The following is a 20,448-nucleotide window of genomic DNA, read 5'->3' on the forward strand; positions in this document are numbered from 1 at the left end:
CATGGTGGCTCACGCCTGTAATCCTAGCACTTTGGGAGGCCGAGAGAGGCAGATCACTTGAGGCCGGAGTTCGAGACCAGCCTGGCCAACACAGCGAAACTCCATCTCTACTAAAAATAGAAAAAATTAGCTGGGCATGGTGGCGCATTCCTGTAATCCCAGCTACTCAAGAGGCTGAGGTTTAAGAATTGTTTGAACCTGGGAGGTGGAGGTTGCAGTGAGCCAAGATCATACCACTGCACTCCAGCGTGGGTGACAGAGTAAGACTCCGTCTCCAAAGAAAAGAAAAAAAAAAAGTAAATTAAGATAATTGTCTATAACAAGACCAAGAAGTTATCTCAAAGTAACAAACAACCTGAGTTCAGATGTCAGCAAGATGGCACTCCCATGTTCACTGCAGCATTATTCACAATAGCTAAGATATAGAATCAACCTAAGTATTCATCAATGAATGAATGAATGGGTAAATAAACTGTGGGGTATATATACCCAATGGAATATTATACAGCCCTAAAGAGAAGGAAATCCTGTCATTTGCAGCAGCGTGGATGGAACTGGAGAACACTATTGTTAAATGAAACAAGCCAGGCACAGAAAGACAAATACCACATGATCTTATTTACATATGGAATTTTAAAAAGTTGAACTCAGAAGCAGAAGGAGAATGATAGTTTCTAGGGGCTATAATGGAAGGAGGGATTGGGGAGATGTTGGTCAAAGGGTACAAAATTTCAGTTAGATAGGAAGAATAAAATCAAGAGATCCAGTATATAACAGTGACTACATTAATAAACTATGTGTTATATTCTTGAAGATTGCTAAGAGAGTGGATTTTGAGAGTTCTCACCACAAAAAAGTGGTATGTGAAGTAATGCATATGTTAACTAGCTTTATTCAGTCATTCTACAAAGTATATATATTTCAAAACATCATACTGTACATGATACATACAATATTTAATAATTTTTTAAAAAACAATGAATATCTCAAAAGACAAAACAACAACAAAAATACCTTGGACAATATCCTCACCTGTTCTTATTTGTCAATACATATGCAAGTTTTACGAGAACAACACTTATTTAATAAGAAAACAATGAAAGTACATGTGATTTCTATTAAGTATTTTATTACTAACTCAGATAAAACATATAAATTTAGAGACACGGTCTTAATATAAACACTAAGTCAAATAAGAGCCAAGACCACAAATTAACTGGAGGCCTTTCAAAGATCACAAGTGCTTCCCAAATCTCTCAGAACCACCAGATTTTAATGATTATTTGGGCTTAATGATTTTCTGACCAAAAAATGTCAACAGCCACAGCTTCACAATTATGTAGTTCAAAGTCATTGAAAATACCTCTGAAATACTTCAGGACTAAAGCACTGTCCTAATAACTTCATGCAGGATAAATATATTGTGGTATATTCAAACAGTGAAATACAACTCAGAAGTAAAAAAGAATGAAGCAGTGACACATTCAACTACGTGGACAAATCTCAAAAACCCTAGGCTGAGTGAAAGAAGCCATACATAAAAGTTATATCCTGTATGACTCTGTTCATATGATATTGTAAAACAGGCAATATGGATCTATGATAAAAAATCAATCAATCAATAAAATCAGTATAATAGTTATTTCTGAGGGTAGGATAGAGATGAAGACTGAACTAGGAACAGATATGATGGAATTCTCTGGAGTGGTGGAAATGTTCTATATTTTAACAGGAGTTGGGATTACATAAATGTATGTGTTTGTCAAAACTCACCAAGTAATATACTTAAGATTATGCAAAATTGTGCATAAATTTTATCTTAAAAAATGAAAATTAAGCAAATGTTGATAACTCTACCAATATATCACACTGGTATTTGGGGTGAAATGGACAAATATGCACAAGTTATTTTTAAGTGCACAAAAAAATTAGATGGACAGATTGTAATAAAGCAAATATAGCAAAATATTAACAACTGAAGAATCTAGGAAGTGAGTATACTGGCATTCACTGTACAATTCTTTGAGTTTTTCTGTATGTCTGAAAATTTCAATAATAAAATATTGTGGAAAAAATAAAGAGAACAATCAGAATTCAGAAGAAAAAAATTTTACACTCAAACATGTTTTCTCCAATATTTTTCTCTTATATATTAACATTTTAACCTGTCTAATGTAATGTCAACTGTGACTATCTTCTAATGAGTAAAAGTTAAAGGATGACATATTTTTAAAAATTTGAAAGACATACCCGAATTTCTTGAAGGTTGTGAAAATTATTTCCTACTCTGACTGAGATCTTGCTTGGAGTATAGCTTTCATCAGATTTGTAGTCTGCATAAATACATAATGTCTTCACTGTTGTTTTTCTTCTAAAAGCAATAAAGTAAAAATAACATGCACTTCATCATATGAAAAGATTTCCAATGCATCTTATCTTCTGATTTTAAAAATCATAGTTTGCTAAAAGGAGTATTTGAATCAACATTTTCATATCTTTTAATTTCAACAAAAATGAAAAATGTAAAAATATAGGTCCAGATAGTATGTTAAATATAGGCCCAGATAATATGTTAATTATACAGACACCTATGTAGAACATGGTCAAGAGCCAGATGCAAGCAAAGAAGGATCAGTTAAGCCAAATTAGGTACTTTATCATGCAAACAAGCATTAAGGATTTCCATCCTCTTCATTTGTATTTTAGACAAAGAAATTATTCTCATAAGTTTGGTTTCCTTTACTAAGTACTTACTTCATTTCCTATATTAAATACTTGAAAATAACTAGCTAAGTGAGGAACTGGGTCCAGCAAAGAGAAAACTACCTTTCCTAAAAAATACAACAACCTAGTTTTAATGCAAGAAATAGAATTCTGCTGTTGATTCTTTCTTTCTTTCTTTCTTTTGCTATTGATTTTAAAATATACATATCCTAGGGAAAGAAGAAATACATAATAGAAAACGAACCTCAGAAAAAATGCAAGTGGCCAACAAAACATGAAAATGTGTTCAACGTCTAATAATCAAAGAAAGAGAAATTAAAACACACAGAGATATTAGTTTTATCATCATATTGGAAAATATTTAAACAACTGATAGTACTCAAATTTGATTAGAAAAAGGTGCTTTCATCACCAGTTAGTAGAAACACAACCTTTGACCTACTAATTCAAACTTCTGAGAATGCATTAAAATACAGTAACACAATCACTCAAAAATTGATGTCTAATGAAGGCTGGCCTTGGAGAAAAAAATGGATGCAGAAAAATCTTGTCCTGTGATTAAATCACTAGAAAATTAAAAACAGCCTAAATATCCATGACAATAGAGAATTGGTTAAATAAATTACAATATAGCCATTCAACGAACTGCTATAGAACTATTTAAAATAATCATGTACATATATAGTTACAGTAGAAAAAAGATTATAAAACAATATCAGAAGAATCACATTTGGGGGAAAACAACAATTTTTTAAAGGCATGTAAATCTATATTTGTATATAGAAAAAGACCTAGGTGGAATTATCCAAAAATAGTAAAATTAACTGTTTTCGTGGGATGGGACCATAGGAGATCTTTATTTTCTTCTTTATGATTTTTAAAGTTTCTGAACAATTTTTCAGAATGAGCATGTGCTATTTGGCCACCAGGAAAAAAAAAATCTAGGTGATTTTAAAAACCCAAAAACCCATTAAGAAATCTATTTACATGTGCTTTAAAAGTTAAGTTCTAGTATAAACTGGCACTAACTTTGTAACAATGAGCTCCTTGAACAGAAGTACTCTGTGTCAAAAGTCAGCCTATAAAAACAGCAGGGGCTCTGTAGCTCTTAGTAAGGAGACCAAACTTCTGTAGCCTAAGCTATTCATTAGAAAGGAATAGGGAAAGTTAAGGACTTTTCCTCAGATCAAGAGGTAAAACACTAAATACCCAGGAACTGCTGACAGGATAAAGACCATTATTAGGTTTTTAAAAGAGGCCAAAGGTATCAAACTGACATCTTTCTCTCTGCTGAGCCAGAAAGGAGACAGGAGAGGAAGCAAAGAAAGACAGGAAATTTTTGAAGACCTTTTTCCTTGATGAGCCATAAGCAGGAAGTAAATGATCTTTCTTCTTATGGAGAGATCAAAGATCACGAAGATGGCTCTAAAGGATCAAGTTTTTTGCTCAGAATAATTACGTTTCTAAATTGTGAAATTCAGGTACACTTATTCACTGCCTTCAAGATGATCAGGGCAAGGTTAGAAAAGCAAAGAATACTAAAAACACTAATGATAATAAAAACAGTAACAGCAAAGAGCAAGTGAATATTTTGTGTCTGGCCCAGAAGTAATGCTCTATACATATTGTTTCATTTATTTCTCAATGTTGTCAAATAGGAACTTTTATTATCTTCATTTTTCTGATTTAAAAAAAAAACATAACACTTAGGTTAATAACTGGCTTAAGGTCAAAAAGCTAGTAGGAGGGAACAGTTGAAATTAAAAAATGTGTCTGTCGACCTCACATGATTTTAACCAAAACTTGCTTTTAATTAATTGTGCTTAGCTCATTCAATAGTCATTGATACGAGTTTACAGTAATAGGTAGGTGTCTGTAGTTTTTTAAATTTTTTCTAAGCCATGAGTTATTACCGTAAGGTTCACATACCCACAGAAATCGTACGTATAATTTGCTATATACATAGTTTCATTAAATTTGCACAGGAAACTGTGACCTCACCAAAAGTTTAAAATAATTAAAAGGTAGAGCAAAAAATTTTTAAATCATTTATCAATTTTATCTCATGATGAATTTTAAAAATAATATTTCATGGAAAAGCATGCTATGTTTCAAATAGCAATGTATGTGATAAGATTAAACATACAGACTATTACACATAGAGGCAGTAGCTCAAACTGCTCAAAACCATCATTATAATAATAATCACTCCATAGTGAATGCTCACTATACGCCAGGCATCATGCTATATTCGTAGCATAAGATATTACAAGAGTGGGGAAGGGAGAGGGCAATACTTTCCTATTTCTGATGACATAAGTAACACTCCTGGACACTCTCTATCCCCTCACTCACTACACGCTTTCTCCTGAGAAAGAGCTTCTGGCAGGAACCAAACATTTGCTTTGTTCCTTCAGGCCACTAATTTAATAGAGGCACATGCTACCTGGTCTAGTGGTATAACTGGATGGGTAAGACTGTTTAATTCTAAGGTTCAATATTAGGAAACACACTTGACTAAGATATAATGCAGTTATATTTCTCAAATATCAGTTCTGTCTGTTTTATAAAGTTGATATTTTGGCCACCTCCTGCTACCACAGATACGAGCATCTGCTGAATAATTTCTCATTGGGTTTGGAACCCATGAAATTCTGATTGAAGACATTAGTGACATATTCCTAGTTGCCTAACCTAAAATCCCTTTATCCCCTCTTTCTTCATAACATCTGGCTAAAAGATCCAACTTCCCTTAAAGTTAGGTAGAGCCATATGACTAAGTTATGGCCAAAATGATGGTGTGTACTAAAGAAGGTTTCTTTAAAAGAAAAACATGCCCCTTTTACCTTTCTCATCTACTCCTTCCTGCTGCCTGGGATATGGACATGATAGGTGGAATTCCAGTAGGCATCTTGGACCATAAGACAACCTTGAGGATAAAATCTACAAGCTAAGAATGAAGGAATGTAAAGAGAAGGAAACTGGGTCCACAAACACACTGTGAGGCTGCCATACCACTCCTGGACTGCCAGGCTCCTCTTACACGAAGAGGTAGAAGAAATAAATTTCCACCTTGTAGAAAACACCATTATCAAAAGCTCTGCTACTAGATGTTCTGATTTCTAATTAATACAGCATTACTGTGTCTGTATTACAGATGCAGAAACTGAGGTTCACATCAGGTTAAGCAAGTGGTCCTTGTTTACACATCTAGTAAAGCACAGAGCCAGAATTTAATCCAGGTCTATGTGACTACATTATATAAGAGTAACTAATAAACCCTAAGGTACAAAACTTAAAACTAAATATATGTGATAGACGATAGCTTTACATTTAAAGCTAAATGTAAAAAACAAAATAGTTATAAAACATGTTTTTAAAATCGTTCTTCTTAACGTGCTAGATACATTACCAGGAGGTTGAGACAAAATAAACAGAGTCCACATAGTTGTTTAAATCAGAAGAAAATATTTATAAATAACTATATTCTTCCATATATGTTCCTGGTATAAAAGTGAAAAATGGGGGCTGGGTGCAGTGGCACACGCCTGTAATCCCAGCACTTTGGGAGGCTGAGGCAGGCAGATCACGAGGCCAAGAGATCGAGACCATCCTGGCCAACATGGTGAAATCCCGTCTCCACTAAAAATACAAAACATAGCTGGGTATGGTGGCGTGTGCCTGTAGTACCAGCTACTTGGGAGGCTGAGGCAGGAGAATCGCTTGAACCCAGGAGGTGGAGGTTGCTGTGAGCCAAGATTGCGCTACTGTACTCCAGCCTAGTGACAGAGCGAAACTCCATCTCAAAATAAGAAGTGAAAAATGTCCTCTGTATCAATGTTAACTAGATGCTAAGATGAACGTTTTCGCAGAAGACTACAACAACAAAGACCATGTTTTGAAAGGATATATGAGACCTTAATGCATAATTTTCAGCAGATACGGTCTTAAAATAAAATAAAACAAGAAAGTCCGAGACATCTGCTCATGAAGGTTAACTGCTACATGACTTGCCTTCCCACTACAGACAACTAGAATACTGGAGAACATATCTGAAGCATCCAGAGATGCTGAGCAACAGGCAGCACAGGCTTCTAGGTCCTGAGAGAAAGGAAATAAATGAGGTGAGCCCTACAAACAACTGAGTTTTCTGGCTGCAGGCAATTTTGGGACTGCAATGTGAAGAGGGAGATGCCAAAGAGAATCTAGCAGTCTACTGAATTGATAAGGAATAAGCTACACAAAGAAAAAACTCCAGAAATATGCGTGGGGTCCCCTTCATTCTATGCCTGAACATAATATGAACATGCATACAGCAAAACTTCACAAGGATAGGCAAAGAACAAGCACTGGGGAAAGAACAATTACTGGAAAGCAGTAAGCCAAACAATTTCCAGCGGGCACAGAGGACTGGGAATCATTAAAGCTCCCAATAACCGAAGTGGTAAGTCCTCTTCAAATACCTAAGACATTCGTTTGAGATCCCAGATGAGTCAAGCCTTAGTAATGAGGCTAATCTTGCCCAAGAGAAATGATCTTAAAGAGTGGTCTGGGGACCTACAGAGGACCTCAAGACTCTTTCAGAGGATCAGCAAGGTCAGAACTATTTTCTTAATATTACTAAGATGTAATTTGCCTTTTTCAGAATCATTCTCTTATGAGTATGTAGTAGAGTTTTCCACAGGCTGACATGGGATATTGTAAAAGATTTAATGAACAAGCAGAAATGAGACTCCAGCTATTTTTTGTGAACCAAAAAGGTTCACAAAAAATGTAAACAATGACACTCTTCTCACTATTTTTGTTGTTGTTCATTTGGGAAGAGACAGTTATTTTTCATAAAATTGTTATTTATGTTGTTAACACATAATAGGTTAATTATTGTTTATTTTTAGTGAATAACTAAATAATTTAAAGTCCCTAATCTATAATTTCTAAAATAGTAAATAATGAGATACATATATAAAGATTTCTGGAGTCCTCAATAAAAGTTTAAAGCAGTACTGAGACTAAAAAGTTTAAGAACTTCTGCTCTAAAGCAGGGCTTGGTAAGCTACAGCTTGCAGGCTAAATGTGGACCGCCACCTATTTTTGTAAATAAAATTTTATTGAAACTAAGTGACACTCCGTCATATACACATTGTCTATGGGAGCTTTAATACTACAATGGCAAAGTTGAGCAATTGCAGCAGGACATATAAAGAAGTCTTACAGCTTAACAACAAAAAGACAACCCAATGTAAAAAGAGGGAAGGGACTTAAGCAGTCATTTCTCTGAAGAAGATATACAAATAACCAGGAAGCACATGAAAAAAATGCTTGATGGCACAAAACATTAGGGAAATGAAAATCAAAACTATAATGAGATAGACTCATTAGGATGACTATTATCAAATGTTGGCATGGATGTGGAGAAACTGGAACTTTTGGGCATTACCAGTGGGGAAGGTAAAATGGTACAGCTACTGTGAAAAACAGTATGGAGGTGACTCAAAAACTTAAACATAGAATTACCATATGATCCAGCAATTCCACCTGTGGATATATATCCAAAAGAAGTGAAATCAGGTACTTGAACAGATATTTGCACACCAATGTTCATAACAGTATTATTTACAACAGCCGAAAGGTAGAAACAACCCAATGTCCTCTGACGAATGGATAAACAAAATGTGGCACAGTCATACAATGGAATATTATTCATCCTTAAAAAGGAATGAAATTCTGACACATGCTACAACATGAATGAACCTTGAAAACATTAGGCTAAGTGAGAAAAGTTAGACACCAAAGGACAAATATTATATAATTCCACTTATATCAGGTCCCCAGAACAGTGAAATACACAGAGGCAAAAAATAAAACAGCGATTATCATGGGCTGGAGAGAAAAGGAAATTGGGTGATTATTATTTAATGGGTTCCACACAGGATGATGAAAAGTTCTGAAGATGGAGGTGGTAGTGGTTGCACAACACTGTAAATGTACTTAAGGATACTTAACTGTACATTTAAAAATGGCTGGCCAGGCACAGTGGCTCACGCCTGTAATCTCAACACTTTGGGAGGCTGAGGAGGGCAGAGCACCTGAAGTTGGGATTTCGAGAATAGCCCGACCAACATGGAGAAACCCCATCTCTATTAAAAATACAAAATTAGCCGGGCGTGGTGATGCATGCCTGTAATCCCAGCTACTTGGGAGGCTGAGGCAGGAGAATTGCTTGAATCTAGGAGGCAGAGGTTGCAGTGAGCCAAGATCGTGCCATTGCACTCCAGCCTGGGCAACGAGAGTGAAACTCCGTCTCAAAATAAATAAATAAATAAAAAGGCTATAACAGTAAACTTATATTTATATTTCACTACAAATAAAAAAAATCTTTACTGTTTATTACTCACCATCTCAACAGAATAAATATTAAATAAATAATATTGAATTTTATTATTCACCATCTCAACAGAATAAAGAAAAACCATATAATCCGTATGAACAGATACAGAAAAGGCATTTGAGAAAATCCAAAAATGTCTCAGGAAACTGGGAAAAGGGAACTTTATAACCTGATAACCTGAAGGGTTATCTTAGTTTCTTTCTAGAAAGGATGAATAATCCTCATCAGGAAGCTGGAGGTACTACCATGTAAAAAAGATGATGATTAATATACCCTCAACAAGAGAACTGCAGATGAATCATCCATAGCATTAAGTGAATGTGGTGGCTGATTCTCTCAACCCACAAAAGCATCCATAAGATAATAGTCAGCTTTAAACATACAGCCAAGTACAGAGAACATCAATGCTATATCACCAAGATACAAATGGCAATTACAGACTTTCCTTCTTACCTCTTCTTCGTTCCCATACTAGCAGATCTAACAAATTCAGAAATGTGAAAGGACAAAAAAAACACACAAAAAACAAAAAAAAACTAGGTAGGGTAAGAGAAGCAAACTACACCCAACTTGCAACAGGCCCAAGTTTAGGGAGAGGAATAAACCTTAAAGAAACTTTAAAGCAAGATTGAGGCTTTCACTATTCACTAGAACTGAACACTTCTATTTCTAAAATATATTTTGCCATTTGAAATAAACATAAAACTGGGTATGTTACCAAAAAGTGTGCTATATGCTCCCCACCAAGTTCTCATCCAGAGCAGAGAAAGAGCTTGTTCTAATTTTAAAACACAATGAGATATAAAATAATGTTGCTTTATATATGTTACAATATATGTTCACCTTAACAGATCAGTAATACATACAAATTATTTCTCAACTAGCTGAGAAACTGCTACATAAATCGAGAGTTGCTTATTTTCTATGTGAAGAAAAAACATCTAAGGAACCAAATAGTTTAACAAAATATAAACTCCAAATTGAACCTCTTTCAAACTTGTTTGTAATATAATTTTTTCAATACAGGAAGTTCTTCCATTAGTACATAATGTTTTCATGAAAACATGGATGAAGATCAAATGGAAGAAAGCTGAACCCTGAACTTATATAATAGAGGTAGGAAAGTTAGTTCTCAAGTGCTAAAAAAATCTACCCAATAGAGGTAGGAAAGTTAGTTCTCAAGTGCTAAAAAAATCTACCCAATCCTAAATCACAATCCTAAATTATACCAGATGGTTCAGTCACAATCTTTGACAATAAATATTTAACATTTCCTTTTGGTGTTCATAATTCAATATGTAGGTGACTAGTAAAGTCCGATGAACATCTAGTTGAGTCTAATGATTTCTAATGTATTCACAAGTATTAATACACTGTGATTAAGCCTAGTATCTATTACGTATCTTTTTTTTTTTTTTTAGGAGACAGGGTCTCACTCTGTCACCCAGGCTGGAGTGCAGTGGCATGACAATAGTTCACTGCAGCTTCAAACTCCTGGCCCAAGCGATCCATGTCAGCTTCCTGAATAGCTGAGACTACAGGTGTGTACCACCACACCCAGGTAATTTTTTAAGTTTTTTATAGAGACAGAATCTTGCTTTATCTCTCAGGCCAGTTTTGAACTTCTGGCTTTAAACAATCCTCCTACCTCAGCCTCCCAAAGTGTTGGGATTATAGGCGTGAGCCACTGCAGCCAATCTACTATTTTTTAAATGACATCAGCACTTTAATTTTTCCATTTTCTCTACTTTTAAAAATAAGGGGAAAATGCAATAAAGTATTCTATAATTGCACAAATGCTTTTTTACAAAGATACCTAAGCTGCTGAAACTGTAGTGCTACCAGGCAATAGGTCCTGTTGTTCACCTGTTACCTGATATTTTTTAAAAACCTAAAATTAATCCAAAGAGATGATTAAGCAAAAGTATAAATGTCACAAAATTATAAAGTTTAAAATTTATGAACAGTGTAATTTGGGGAGGAGGGTAAATAAACTAATTTGTATGATTTGGCTTAAGCAATTTACATCCATACATATATTGGTATTAAAGTATATATAGGATTTTATTAAATTTATAAAGTACTTTCTGTTCAAAGTGCTTTAAATGATAATGGAGTTTATTACTATCAATGTTTTCATTCAACCCAGGCTTTAGTAAATACAGGTTTTTTAAAATTTATAATTTATCTTTCATTATTAAACTATCAAAATTTCTCTTTAAAATGAAGCAAACCAGCACAACTTTTCAATATTTTTCTCAGCATTCTTGCGTCCTTTTCTATTTCAATAAATTTCTTTGCGACACAGAAATCATTTTAATATAATTAAAAATGTTGTATAATGTTATTACCATGATAAAAATAGCAAGATTACATTTAATAAAATTTGTAGAAATTTTGATGAAGGCAGATCAAACAAAAGCACAAATTTTGCTTTGTTCCTACTCAGTTTAATATTTCAGTATTTATCCTTTTAAATCAGCAAACAAGTACATTAGTCCCTATAATCCATATTAAACTAAATTACTCCCCAATTTTCCTTAAAATATTATTCCCAATATTCCTTAAAAAATTATTAACAAATTTTGAAATTCTTCCCAAGAGAATTAGCCCTTTACAAACAGAAAATAATTCACTTTATAAAATATATAAAACATATATTATATAAAATAGAGAAGCAAAAAGCTTCTCTATTTTCCATTTAAGTACAAAATTACACATTCAAAGAACGTTTCATTTTCTTATTATATTTTTTCCTTCCCCCTCTCTACCTTAGGACTTATTTCTCCTAACTGCCAAGAAAAATTACCTCTCTTTTTGAGGAGGGCAGAGGGCTTTTTCCCTTCATTTAATTATGTAATAGGTAAGTTTTTAATATATTCTATTCAAATTTTTATGAAGATCATTTCTTTGTAAGTTTTCTGCATGGCTGACAGAACAGCACCTTCCTCCAAAGAAAAACCAAGAAATATGAAAATTTTCCAAATTAGATTTTCAATGTATGAGCCCTATGTGATACTTAATTGCGAGTGTGTCTATTCTTGAATTTGGAAATATTTCATACTTTAAATTATGTTCACATTCTAACATTTAAAGCTATTTCACAAAAAAAGCATGCTAAACATTCAGCAAGTGAAGCATAATGTATTTTAATTAGACCTAATCAGAACCATTAGGACTAAACATGAGCTTAGAGGATCATGTAATCTAACCACCATCTATTCCAATAAATAACCAGGTTCAAAATTTTTCTGACAGGTAGCAACTATTACTATCAAGCAGTTAAATTATCTTTGATCAGTTCCAATTTTTAAAAGTTTTCTTTATACTAAGCCATAACTGGTCTTTGCGTAGCTCTCACCTTTTGGGCTAAGTTTTTTCTTATGAGATGACACATACAAAACATCTAATTCCTCCACAAAGTATAAATCCTTCAAATTACGGAAAGAAAGCTACCATGTCCCCCAAAGTTTTCGGCAGACCATAGGTTCCAAATTTTTTTTTTTTATTATTGTTTGGCTTCAATCCCCTATTCTGCCTACTCCCTTCTGAGCACATCCTAGACCTTCTTTATCAGTGTTAGCAGGGGAAGCCGACATGGAATACAACACACCAGGAGGTCTTCATAGATTCTGTGCTTACCTTATTGCATCCCAAAATCATACTAGCTTTTTTAGCAACCACATCACACTGTTAACTGAAACTAAACTCACTGTCAACTAAAACTGCTTAAATATCTTTCACACTTCTGGCTTTGTCCTCCTTTCCCATATTGAGTTTACACTCTTCAAAAGGAAGGAAGAGAAGTGGATTAAATGTAGAACTATAACTTTATATTACATTTATTATTTACTAATAAAGAGACTAGTACCTTTTATTTTAATTTTAGCAACCATCTTAAATAAAACTTTTATTTAAAAAGAATCTCAGGGTTGATCAGAGCCAAGGTGGCCAACTAGATGTGGCCAGGAAGAGCTTCATTCACTGAGAAACCAGACCATCAAGAAGACAAGCATACTTTAAGCAGACTGTCAGAAGGAAGGCATTGAGAGTGGACAGAGGGAGGACCAAGCAGACCCTCGGCTGAAAGGGGAGTAAGCTAGGAACCGTGAATGGGGTTGCTGAGCACCAGGACTCATTTCTGGCCCTGAGCAGCTCCTGGGGAGGAATTAACTAAATAGGTGTGGAGTAGTCCACTCTCACCATGTATCTCCAGAATTCTAGCGGCAGGAGGCCCCACAACCCCCCCAGGCATCTGAACCAGCAGGGAGAGTTAGCAGGCACAGGACCCCAGCCTGTGTGGAGCCCAGAGGGTTTGGCATGGAAATGGCTACAGTGGAGTACAGCCAGGGATGCCTGTCCCTTAAGGCTTGTCATGTACCTCTAGGTGGCTTTGGCCTTTGTTGACTGTTGGACCTGCACAATATAGGGCTGTCTTACCCATGGGATGGGGGCCAGTCTGATCTGAGCAACACTTTGTCTGCCAGTCTCTCCCAGGGTCCCTGCTTGGCCATGTCTGATTGCAGCACAGCCTCAGATGACCTACTGGGTGCTTCCCAGCAGCCACTGCCATAGCTTTTTCACCAACAGACCCCACCTAACCAACAGAAAGCTTTAGCAGATGGGCTGCTGCCAGCATACATTTGCCCACAGACTTCCCCTGACTGCTTTGACTGCACCCCTCATTGGAGTGTTGTTGCCAGCACACTGGAAACACTGTGGCCCCTCCAGTACAGCAGTTGCTTATCTTGAAGGGCCAGAGAACAAAGTTTTGGGTCTGTTCAAAGGCCCTCTGGATTACAGCATGCAACCCACAAGCACTGAGCTGAGCCTTGGTACCCTGAAATCATCCAGAAATGAAGCTAGTCAACTAAACCTAACTTGTACCACAGTAAAACCCTCGATGACATCAAAGAAGATAAAAGCAAAAAAGTCCCATCTAAAGGACAGCAACTTCAAAGATTAAAGGAACATTTTCCCACACAGATGAGAAAGAACCAGAGCAAGAATTCTGGCAAGTCTAAAACACAGAGTGTCTTCTTACATCCAAATGAGCACACTAGTTGCCCAGCAATGGTTCTTAACCGGATTGAAATGACAGAAATGACAGACATTTGGAATTCAGAATTCAGAATCTGGATGGCAGTGAAGAACATTAAGATGCAGATGGAAGTTGAAACCCAATCCAAGGAATCTAAGGAATCCAGTAAAATGAATCAAGAGCTGAAAGACGAAATAGCTATTTTAAGAAAGAACCAAACTGATCTGGTAGAGCTGAAAAACTCACTACAAGGATTTCATAATACATTCAGAAGTGTTAACAGCAGTACACACCAAGTTGAGGAAAGAATCTCAGAGAACAAAGACTGGTTCTTCAAATCAATTCAGCTAGACAAAAATAAAAAAGAATTTGCCGGGCGTGGTGGCTCACACCTGTAATCCCAGCACTTTGGGAGGCCAACGCGGGTGGATCACGAGGTCAGGAGATCGAGACCATTCTGGCTAAAATGGTGAAACCCTGTCTCTACTAAAAATACAAAAAATTAGGTGGGCGTGGTGGCAGGCACCTGTAGTCCCAGCTACTCAGGAGGCTGAGGCAGGAGAATGGCGTGAAACCGGGAGGCGGAGCTTGCAGTGAGCCGAGATCGTGCCACTGCACTCCAGCCTGGGCGACAGAGCGAGACTCTGTCTCAAAAAAAATAAATAAATAGAATAAAATAAAATGAAAAAGAATTTTTTAAAAAATGAGCAAAACCTCTGAGAAATATGAGATTATGTAAAGAGACCAAAACTACAACTCATTGGGGTCCCTGACAGAGAGGGAGAAACAACAAGCAAACTGGAAAATATATTTGAGGATACTGTCCATGAAAATTTCCCCGATCTCGCTAAGGAGGTCAACATTCAAATTCAGGAAATTCAGAGAACCCCAGAGTATATGAAAGAGCTGGTATCAACCCTACTGAAACGATTGCAAAAAACTGAGAGGAAGGATTCCTCCCTAACTCATTCTATAAGGCCAGCATCACTCTGATACCAAAACCTGCCAGAGATCCAGTAAAAGAAGAAACCTCAGGCCAATATTCTTGATGAACATCGACACAAAAATCCTCAATAACATACTAGCAAACTGAAACCAGCAGCGCATCAAAAAAAGGCTAATCCACCACAATCAAGCAGGCTTTATTCCTCGGATGTAAGATAGGCTCCACATATGCAAATCAATAAATGTCATTCATCACATAAACAGAACTAAAAACAAAAACCACATCATCATCTCAAGAGATGCAGAAAAGGCTTTCAATAAAATTCAACATATCGTCATGTTAAAAATCCTCAACAAACTAGGCATTGAAGGATCATAATTCAAAATAATAAGGGCCATCTATGACAAACCCACAGACAACATCATACCGAGCAAAAACTGGAAGGAAGCATTCCCCTTAAGAACCAGAACAAGACAAAGATGCCCACTCTCACCACTTCTATTCAACATAGTTCTAGAGGTCCTAGCCACAGCAATCAGGCAAGAGAAAAAATAAAAGGCATTCAAATAGGAAGAGAGGAAGTCAAACTATCTTTGTTTGCAGACAATATAATTCTACACCTAGAAAACCCCATAGTCTCTGCCCAAAGACTCCTAGATCTGATGAACAACTTCAGCAAAGTTTCAGGATACAAAATCAATATACAAAAATCAATAGCATTTCTATATACCAATAACATACAAGCTAAGCGCCAAATCAAGAACACAATTCCACTCAAAACAGCCACACAAAAAAAACAAAACACCTGGGAATACAGCTAACCAAGGAGGCAAAAGATCTCTACAAGAATTACAAAACACTGCTGAAGAAAATCAGACATGACACAAACAAATGGAAAAACATCCCATGCTCATGGATAGGAAGAATCAATATTGTTTAAAAAAAAAAAAGGTCATAACTGCCCAAAGCAATTTATAGATTCAATGCTATTCCAATCAAACTACTGACAGTTTTCACAGAATTAGAGAACTATTCTAATATTCATATGGAACCAAAAAAGAGCCTCAATAGCCAAAGCAATACTAAGCAAAAAGAACAAAGCTGGAGGCATCACATTACCCAACTTCAAACTAAACTTCAAAACAACAGTAGCCAAAAGAGCATGGTACTGGTACAAAAACAGACACAGAGACCAATGGAACAGGTTAGAGAACCCAGAAATAAAGCTGCACATCTACAACCATCTGATCTTCAACAAAGTTGGCAATAACAAGCAATGGGGAAGGAACTCCCTATTCAATAAATTGTACAGGGATAACTGGCTAGCCATACGCAGAAGATTGAAATCAGACCCCTCCCTTTCACCATATACAAAAATCAACTCAAGATTTATAAAAGACCTAAATGTAAAACCTACAACTATAAAAACCCAGGTAGAAAACCTAGGAAATACCTAGAAATACCTAGAACATAGGACCTAATAAAGACTTCATGACAAAAACTCCAAAAGCAATTAAAACAAAAATGTAAATTGACAAGTGGGACCTAATTAAACCAAAGAGCTTCAGCACAGCAAAAGAAACTATTAACGGAGTAAACAGACAACCTACAGGATGGGAAAAAAATTTGCAAACTATGCATCTGACAAAGGTCTAATATCCAGAATCTGTAAGGAACTTAAATTTACAAGAAAAAAGCAACTCTATTAAAAAATGGGCAAAGGACATGAACAGACATTCCTCAAAAGTAGACATACAGCCAACAAGCATATGAAAAGATGGTCAACCTCACTAATCACTGGAGAAATACAAATCAAAACCACAATGAGATACCATTTCACACACAAGTTGGAATGTTTATTACTAAAAAGTCAAAAAAAAATAACAGATGCTGGTGAAGTTGTGAAAAAAAGGGAGTACTTATACACTGCTGGTGGTAATGTAAATTATAAATTAGTTCAGCCACTGTGGAAAGCAGTTTGGAGATTTCTCAAAGAATTTAAAACATAACTACTATTCGACCAAGCAATCCCATTACTGGGTATATATCCAAAGGGATTTAAATCATTTCACCATAAGACAAATGCACACATATGTTGATTGCAGCACTATGCACAATAGCAAAGACATGGAATCAACCTAGATGCCCATCAACAGTGGACTGGATAAAGAATATATTGTAAACATACACCATGGAACACCACACAATCATAAAAAAGAATGAAATCATGTCCTTTGCAGCAGCATGGATGCAGCTGGAGGCCGGCATCCTAAGAGAACACAGAAACAGAAAACCAAATATTGCATGTTCTCACTTATAAGTGGGAACTAAACACTGAATACATGGCTGGGTGTAGTGGCTCACACGTATAATCCCAGCACTTTGGGAGGCCGAGGCGGCTAGATCACCTGAGGTCAGGAGTTTGAGACCAGCCTGGCCAACATGGTGAAACCTTGTCTCTACTAAAAATATAAAAATTAGCTGGGTGTGGTGGCAGGCACCTGTAATCCCAGCTACTCGGGATCCTGAGGCAGGAGAATCACTTGAACCTGGGAGGTAGAGGTTGCAGTGAACAGAGATCACGCCACTGTGCTCCAGCCTGGGCAACAGAGAGAGACTCTGTCTCAAAAAAAAAAAAACACACACACATTGAATACACACAGATACAAAATAGGGAACAATAGACATGGGTGCCTACTTGAGGTGAAGGAAAGGAAGAAGGTGAGGACCCAAAAACTACCTATTAGGTACTATACTTACTACCTGGATGACGAAATTTGTACACCAAAACCCAGCGAAAGGCAACTTACCCATATAACAAACCTGCACATGTACTCCCTTAAACTAAAATAAAAGTCAGAAGGAAAATAAATAAATCCTGCCTAACATCTGCTTTTGTAAGATAAAATTTAATTAGAACAGCTAAATTCTGTCATTTATGCACTGTGTAGGGCCACCTTTGTGCTATAACAGTGGAACTGAGCACTGTAGCTGCAAAACAGATGAGATGGCCCACAAAGTCTAAAATATTCACTATCTGGCTTGTTGGAAATTTGCTGATTTGTACTCTAGGACAATAAAAGCAAACAACTAAAAATACAATGCTATAGAATGTTAAAATAGATGGTATAAGCCAGGTACAGTGGCTCACGCCTGTAATCCCAGCACTTTGGGAGGCCGAGGCGGGTTGAATCACAAGGTCAGGAGTTCCAGACCAGCCTGACCAACATGGAGAAACCCCATCTCTACTAAAAATACAAAATTAGCCAGGCGTGGTGGCGCATGCCTGTAATCCCAGCTACTTGGAAGGCTGAGGCAGGAGAATCGCTTGAACCTGGGAGGCGGAGGTTGCAGTAACCCGAGATCACGCCATTGCACTCCAGCCCGGGCAACAAGAGCAAAACTCCATCTCAAAAAAAAAAAAAAAAAAAAAAAGATGGTATAAATGGAACAAGATAGCTGAGTTAACTGGTTTCCAACTATGTCAATAAATTCAGCCAGGCCCACTGGTTCATGCCTGGAACCCCAGCATTTTGGGAGGCTGAGGTGGGAGGAATGCTTGAGGCCAGGAGTTCGAGACCAGCTTGGCCAACATAGCGGCCAACTGTCTCTTATTTAAAATTTTTAAAATCTGATAATAAATACATTCAAAGCATTGAAAAACATGTGGCTGTTTTTCCTTTCCCCTCAAAAAGCATTATCAAAAAGGAAAATGTCCTTAAAGGTTCTAAGTAAAAAAAAAAAAAAAAAATTTCCAAATAAAAGTAAAAATTTGAGAAGTTATATGAATATTCCACAGCTAAAAAACTTACGATCACTCCAGGTTTACTTAATATGATACATTAAGGTATTGTATTGGGCCATAAGCAAAATATATCTTTCTGAAAGTACCCGCAAAAAATAAATCATATTGAAAAGTATATTTGAGAAACATCTACATAAAAGGAACTATGCAACATACCATAAGAAAATTCATAAAAAATAAGACAGAGTAACTTTAAAATGCTAATAATCTAACTGAACTGAAAAATAATCTATAAGACTTCAGAGTTTAAAAAGTTAAGTGTATTTCATTGTAATTTCTATCTTTAATTTTTATGTTAATAAAATAGATTTATTTGTCTATAACCTACAGTAGATGAAAAATTTGAAAATGTATTAATTACCTGAATTGGATGTTCACTAAATGAGGCTGGGAACCATCTGATTGCCAATAAGTTTCTAGATTGTCATCTCGTAACTGATCCACTCCAAATCCTAAAAACACCAAAAGCGTCAATAAATCCCTGTGAAAAAGAAAGAACTATACATGCAAAACATAAAATTAACATATGTATTTGTCCAGAAATTTTGATAAACAGAAAGGTCAGAAATATTAATTTTTTTTTATTTATTTTTTGTAGACAGGGTCTTGCTGTGTTGCCCAGGCTGGCCTCGAACTCCCAGCCTCAAGTGATCCTCCTGCCTTGGCCTCCCAAAGTGCAGTGATTACAGGCATAAGCCATAGCACCCAGCTGTGAAACTTAAATTAACCAGAATTCTTCTACCCTTTTATTCAGAGCTCAACTCTTATTAGAGAAATATCACTTGCACATACAAACCCTATATTAGGATCAAGTTATTTTGTTGTCACCTTTTTAAAAAACATCTTCTAGGAGATATTATATTTTTTTGAGACAGAGTTTCACTCTCGTGGCCCAAGCTGGAGTGCAATGGCACAATCTCGGCTCATTGCAACCTCCGCCTCCTGGATTCAAGCGATTCTCCTGCCTCAGCCTCCCAAGTAGCTGGGATTACAGGCACACGCCACCACGCCAAACTAATTTCATATTTTTAGTAGAGAAGGCGTTTCTCCATGTGGGTCAGGCCAGTCTTGAACTCCCAACTTCAAGTGATCCACCCGCCTCAGCTTCCCAAAGTGCTGGGATTACAGGCGTGAGCCACCACGCCCAGCCGGATACATTTTAAAGAACGTATGTATTTAAACTCAGTTTCTTGTGCTTTTTGCAAGCTGATAGTAAAAATGACTAAGCACAAAATCCTCAAAAATAAACACATTCTAATAAGTTCAAAATGCCATGCTTACTGAGACAAGAAAAAAGATGACTTAAAATATTTTCAAAAGGCATATATATTCTGAAGCCAAATGCTTCTGATTAAAATTCTGATTAATCAAAATTAAATTTACCCAGAATCCCATGTTCTCCATCCATTCTACATAAATGAAGTTGTACAATCCTGTGTTTTTTCCTGATTAAAACCACAATAATTCATACTAATTTTAGAAATGAATCTGATTTAATGGTAAAATGCAGACTTTTTAATAAGAGAAATAAGTTTAACTTACAT

General features: G+C 36.1%; 1 protein-coding gene across 15 annotated transcripts in view; it reads right to left on the minus strand.

Moving 5' to 3' along the window:
- The window catches only part of ANAPC10 (anaphase promoting complex subunit 10), a 270,845-nt gene that overhangs the window by 234,992 nt on the left and 15,405 nt on the right, over positions 1–20,448 (minus strand). For 13 of the 15 annotated variants that reach the window (XR_008547628.2, XM_054683410.1, XM_063809927.1 and 10 more), the window contains exons 3-4: positions 19,266–19,356; positions 2,251–2,371 (exon numbers count right to left, since the gene is read on the minus strand). Coding sequence is in view for 14 of the 15 variants with exons in the window: in XM_054683410.1 (XP_054539385.1) it covers positions 2,251–2,371; positions 19,266–19,356 (212 nt within the window). In the remaining variant the exon portion in view is untranslated. The remainder of the gene's footprint in view (positions 1–2,250; positions 2,372–19,265; positions 19,357–20,448) is intronic. The other 2 variants (XM_009448370.4, XM_009448371.4) reach the window with 1 other exon arrangement.

This window comes from Pan troglodytes, chromosome 3 (assembly GCF_028858775.2).
Source record: "Pan troglodytes isolate AG18354 chromosome 3, NHGRI_mPanTro3-v2.0_pri, whole genome shotgun sequence".
NCBI classification, from domain to species: Eukaryota; Metazoa; Chordata; class Mammalia; order Primates; family Hominidae; genus Pan; species Pan troglodytes.